General features: G+C 58.8%; 1 protein-coding gene across 1 annotated transcript in view; it reads left to right on the top strand.

The window, feature by feature from the left end:
* Nucleotides 1–4608, top strand: part of apex1 (APEX nuclease (multifunctional DNA repair enzyme) 1) — a 4992-nt gene extending 384 nt beyond the window's left edge. Inside the window, exons 2-3 of the mRNA XM_060821701.1 lie at nt 419–611; nt 2621–4608. Coding sequence (XP_060677684.1) covers nt 419–611; nt 2621–3135 — 708 coding nt within the window. The 3' untranslated portion in view covers nt 3136–4608. The remainder of the gene's footprint in view (nt 1–418; nt 612–2620) is intronic.
* Nucleotides 4609–5935: the final 1327 nt, after the last annotated feature.

Genomic DNA, 5935 nt, shown 5'->3' with positions numbered 1-5935 from the left:
CACCCCCCCCCCCCCCTCACAGACGTGGAGAGAGACAGTGCAGGCAGGTGCCATCTCTTCCTCCTGCGGCGTCTATTCTCCACGCCCCGAACCCCCCATTAGTGTCCTTCGCTTCTTCCAGCCCCGCCCTGTCTCTCACTCCCCCCCACTCCCTGCCCTGTGGCTGTGTGCAGAGACAGGTGACCCGGTGCCCAGCGAGGCTGCGTGGGGGCAGGGTGGGCGTCGGGTTTGGATTCCCCGTTCGCTCTTCCCCCTCTCCCCCCCCCCCCCCCCCCCCCCCCCCCCCCCCGCGCTGTCGTGGTGATATGTGGGAGCGCAGTTGGGGGGGCCGGCCTCCTTCTGTTACCGTCAGTGATTTTTCTCTCTCTTTCTCCAACTTGGCCTCTCTCCCTCTCCCCCCACCCCCCCCACCCTCCAGTGGGTCATCTCCGAGAGCCCCGACGTACTGTGTCTCCAGGAGACTAAGTGCAACGAGAAGCAGGTGCCCGCTGAAGTCCGGACACTGCCCGCCTTCCCTCACCAGTACTGGCACTCGCCTCAGGACAAGGAGGGCTACAGCGGCGTGGGCATGCTGTGTAAGGTCAAACCCCTGAACGTCACCTTCGGCATCGGTGAGTGGGTGGATAACCAACGGGGGGGAGCACCGCGGGGCTCAGAGAGTCACAGAGATATCCAGCAGGGAAACAGACCCTTCGGCCCAGCCTGTCCATACTGGCTCGATATCCTACATTAATCCAGTCCCATTCCCCAGCACTCGGCCCATCTCCCTCTAACCCCTTCCTATCCCTGTCCCCACCCTGATGCCTTTGCAATGCTGTCATTGTCCCAGCCTCCCCCACATCCTCTGGCAGCTCATTCCACACACGCACCACCCTCTGGGGGGAAAATGTTACCCCTCAGCTCCCTTTCCCCTCTCCCCTTAAACCGACGCCCCTCTAGTTCTGGACTCCCCCACTCCAGGGGGTAAAGCCCTGGTCTATTTACCCTCTCCATGTCCCCTCGTGATTTTGTAAACCTCTATAAGATCACCCCTCAGCCCCCGGCGCTCCAGGGAAAACAGCCCCAGCCTGTTCAGCCTCTCCCTGTAGCTCAAACCCTCTAACATCCTTGTAAATCTTTTCTGACCCCTTTCAAGTTTCACAACATCTTTCCGATAGGAAGGAGACCAGAATTGCACACAATATCCCAACAGCGGCCCTAACCAATGTCCTGTACAGCTGCAACATAACCTCCCAACTCCTGTACTCCATTCTCTGACCAATAAAGGAAAGCATACCAAACGCTGCCTTCACTATCCTATCGACCTGCGACTCCACTTTCAAGGAGCTATGAACCTGCACTCCAAGGTCTCTTTGTTCAGCAACACTCCCTGAGACCTTACCATTAAGTGTATAAGTCCTGCTAAGATTTGCTTTCCCAAAATGCAGCACCTCGCATTTATCTGAATTAAACTCCATCTGCCACTTCTCAGCCCATTGGCCCATCTGGTCCGGGTCCTGTTTGTGACGTCGCTGTGGTTTTGAGGTTATTCTTTTGCCCCGGACTTGCTGTCCCTTGGTGTCACGTGCCCGCTGCTCCCTGAAGCCCTCAGGACAGACTGAGAAAGTGGTTCAGGTGGGTCCATACCTGAAGAGGCAGGGGTTTCGGAGCAGGGAGGGGCTGACGGAGCTGCGTGAGATGGTGGGGCAGGCCGCACTGGCCCGGGCTCAGTCCTGCCCGCCGTGTTATAAGAGGGGGAGGTGGCTGAGGATGGGGGCTTTGGCAGGGGCACACTGCGCAAGGTGGCAGCTCACGCTGTAGCCTGGTAAGACCGGCCACCTTTGGAAGATCGGGCACGGTCCGATCCCCAGATGAAAGTCCAGGCTTCAGAGTCACTTTGAATCAAAGCTGTTGCCTGGTTCGGAGGAGGGACTGGGCACACTCGGAGGCTGAGGGGTGGGGAGCAACCCGACAGGGAATTGGATGGTTATCGGAGGGTCTGATAGTCCGGACTGTCCTGGGGCGACAGGGGGGACATCGGGAAAGGCAGACTTTAATGGAAGTGTGAGACAAGACAGTGCCAGCATTGACTGGAGTGGACTGTTTGCAGGTCCAAGGGACGTCTGACCAGTGGGAGTTGTTCAGAGCGTGATGGGGAGAGTATCACACCCTAATGGACCGATCCTTATTATTGTAAATAACCTTAACAGATCAATCCATGTCATAGTAATCAACCTGACGGACCAATCCGTGTTGGTGTTACTGACCCTGACGGACCAATCCGTGTCGGTGTAACTGACCCTGACGGACCAATCCGTGTTGGTGTAACTGATCCTGACTGACCAATCCGTGTTGGTGTAACTGGCCCTGACAGACCAATCCGTGTCGGTGTTACTGACCCTGAGGGACCAATCCGTGTTGGTGTTACTGACCCTGACTGACCAATCCGTGTTGGTGTAACTGACCCTGACGGACCAATCCGTGTTGGTGTTACTGACCCTGACGGACCAATCCGTGTTGGTGTTACTGACCCTGACGGACCAATCCGTGTTGGTGTTACTGACCCTGACGGACCAATCCGTGTTGGTGTTACTGACCCTGACTGCTCGATGTGTGTGTCTGGTCTTGTCCTGGTGGTTAGGTGTGGAACAGCATGACACTGAGGGCCGAGTGATCACCGCCGAGTTTGACAAGTACTTCCTGGTGACTGCCTACGTGCCGAATTCGGGGAAGGGCCTGGTGCGGCTGGAATACCGTCAGGGGTGGGATGTGGATTTCCGGGCCTACCTGCAGGGCCTGGCCAGCCGGAAGCCGGTGGTCCTGTGCGGGGACCTGAACGTGGCTCACCAGGAGATCGACCTGAGGAACCCGAAGACCAACAAGAAGACGGCCGGGTTCACCGCGCAGGAACGGGAGGGCTTCAGCCAGCTCCTGTCCCAGGGCTTCCTGGACACCTACCGTCACCTGCAGCCGGACACCCCTCATGCCTACACCTTCTGGACCTACCTGGGCAACTGCCGGCCCCGCAACGTGGGCTGGAGGCTGGATTATTTCGTCATGTCCCAGGCGCTGCTCCCTCACCTGTGTGACAGCAAGATCAGGTCTGGGGCCCTGGGTTCGGACCACTGCCCCATCACCCTGCTGATGGCCATGTGAGGCTGTGTCCCCCTCAACCCCACCCTGCCCTCCCCCTCCTCTCTCTGGGTGACGGATATCCCCCTCCCCTTCCCTTTCCCATCTCCCCTCCCCCTCCCCTCCCTGAGTGATGGGTATGCCCCTCCTTTTCCCATTTCCCCTCCCCTTTGGGTGACGGATATCCCCCTCCCCCTCCCTTTCCAATCTCCCCTCCCCCCTCCCCCTCTGAGTGACGGATATCCCCCTCCCCTTCCCTTTCCCATCTCGCCTCCCCCCTCCCCCTCTGAGTGACGGATATCCCCCTCCCCTTCCCTTTCCCATCTCGCCTCCCCCCTCCCCCTCTGGGTGACGGATATCCACCTCCCCGTTCCCTCCCCTCTCTGGGTGACGGATATCCCCCTCCCTCCTCCCCTCCCCTCCCTGAGTGATGGGTATCCCCCTCCTTTTCCCATTTCCCCTCCCCTTTGGGTGACGGATATCCCCCTCCCCTCTCTTTCCCATCTCCCCATCCATCTCTGGGTGACAGATATCTCCCTCCCCCTCCCCTCTGAGTGAAGGATATCTCCCTCCCCTTCCATTTCCCATCTCCCTCCCCTTCCATTTCCCATCTCCCCTTCTCCCTCCCCCTCTGGGTGACGGATACCCTCTCCCCTCCCCTCTCTGGGTGATGGATATCCCCCTCCCCCTCCCCTCTGGGTGACGGATATCCTCCCCCTCCCTTTCCCATCTCCCCTCCCCTCTCTGGGTGATGGATATTCCCCTCCCCCCTCCTCTCTCTGGGTGTCGGATCTCCCCTTCCCCTCCCATTCCCATCTCCCCTCCCTCCCCTGGATGAGGGATCTCCTGTCCCCACCTCCCTCGCTCACCTCACCTTGCCCACCAGTCAGCCCCCTCTCCCTCCCCCCTGATCCCCTCTGTGTGTGTGTGTGGGGTGGGTTGGTGGACGGTGAGCTGTCAGTGTGAGGGTTGGGGGAGCGGTAAGGGACCTGTCCATCCCCCCTCCCACCCCTTCCTGATTCCCTTAAGCGCGCCCACCCTTCGGTGTACCTGGCTTTTAATTTCGGGACTTTGAGTTTCTTTTTGAACATTTATCCCAGAGGGCTGTTCTGTCTCTCTCTGTCTCTGTTTGCCTTTTGGTTTATGTAGAGCGTTTGCCTCTCACTGGACACCAGCCTCTGCTTGTCCCCTTCGGGGAGGGGGGCTGTGGAGGTGACAGGAGGATGGTGGCGGGGTGGGTTGAAGGGAGGCAGTGGCAGTCAGCCCCCTCCATGGGAGGGTGGAGGCTCCCTGTAGACTGTCTCTCTTCCCCCCCCCCCCCCCCCATCTCAGGAGAGTTGCCCACCTGAGAACCTCCTCCCCTCTCTGAGGGACCCTCCCCTACCATGTCCAGGCTGTAAATGTCGCTGTTGAGCAGATCCCCCGGTGAGAGACGGGGCACTGCTCCGTGCGGGTGTAGACTCATGTTTCTGATTTCAATTAAAAAGATCATGGGGACCCAGTGCCTCTTGTGGTGTGTCTCTGCCTGGGAGAGGGAGGGAGGGAGGGCGTCAGGGAGGGAGAGATCTTCGGGGAGAGAGACCAGGAGAGTCCATGTGAGAGAGAGAGAGTGCTGGAGCACACGAGGCAGAGAGCACGGCAGCACAGGAGAGAATGAGATTGCGGGAGCACATGAGAGAGAGCGAGGGTGTCTGTAGGAGCACATGAGAGGGAGGTGGAGAGAGAGAGATTGCGGGAGGCTGCAAGAGAGAGATGGAGAGAGATTACGGGAGGCGATAAGAAGAGATGGTGGGAGGCTGCAAGAGGGATAGAGAGATGGCGGGAGGCCGTGAGAGAGATCGGGAGGGAGATTGCGGGGGACCATGAGAGAGAGTGAGAGGGAGAGAGATTGTGGGACACTGCAAGAGAGAGCGAGAGAGATTGCAGAGGGCAGCGTGAGAGAGATGGGGAGAGACTGCAGGAAGCCATGAGAGAGGGAGGGAGAGAGAGATTGCAAGAGGCCACAAGAGAGAGAGGGAGAGAGATTGTGGGAGACCATGTGAGAAAGAGGGAGCGATTTTGTGGGAGGCTGCGAGAGAGAGGGAGAGAGAGATTGCAGGAGAGGGAGGGAGAGAGATTGCGGGAGACCATGTGAGAAAGAGGGAGCGATTTTGCGGGAGGCCACGAGAGAGACAGGGAGAGATATTGCAGGAGGCGTGCGAGAGACAGATTGTGGGAGGGTGCAAGAGAGATTGCGGGTGGCTGCGATGGAGAGGGAGAGATTGTGGGAGGCCACGAGGGAGAGTGAGAGAGAGATTGTGGGAGGCTGCGATGGAGAGGGAGAGATTGAGGGAGGCCACGAGGGAGAGGGAGGGAGAGAGAGATTATGGGAAGTCGTGTGAGAGAAGGAGAGAGAGATTGCAGGAGGCCACGAGAGAGGGAGAGATTGCGGGATGCCGCTGAAGAGAGATTGCGGGAGGCCGCGAGAGAGCGGGAGAGAGAGATTGTGGGAGCATACGAGAGAGTGAGAGAGATCGCAGGAGCACACGAGAGAGAGGTGGAGAGAGAGATTAAGGGAGGCCATGAGAGAGAGAGTGGGACATGGTGGGAGCCCACGAGAGAGCGAGAGGGGAGAGATTGTGGGAGCCCATTAGAGCTGCAAATGTGTTGCTGGTCAAAGCACAGCAGGCCAGGCAGCATCTCAGGAATAGAGAATTCGACGTTTCGAGCATAAGCCCTTCATCAGGAATGAGAGAGAGTTTGCCAAGCAGGCTGAGATAAAAGGTAGGGAGGAGGGACTAGGGGGAGGGGCGATGGAGGTGGGATAGGTGGAAGGAGGTCAAGG

The sequence above is a fragment of the Hemiscyllium ocellatum genome (genome assembly GCF_020745735.1).
Source record: "Hemiscyllium ocellatum isolate sHemOce1 chromosome 27 unlocalized genomic scaffold, sHemOce1.pat.X.cur. SUPER_27_unloc_2, whole genome shotgun sequence".
NCBI lineage: Eukaryota > Metazoa > Chordata > Chondrichthyes > Orectolobiformes > Hemiscylliidae > Hemiscyllium > Hemiscyllium ocellatum.
This window is presented reverse-complemented; position numbering and strand designations above follow the sequence as displayed.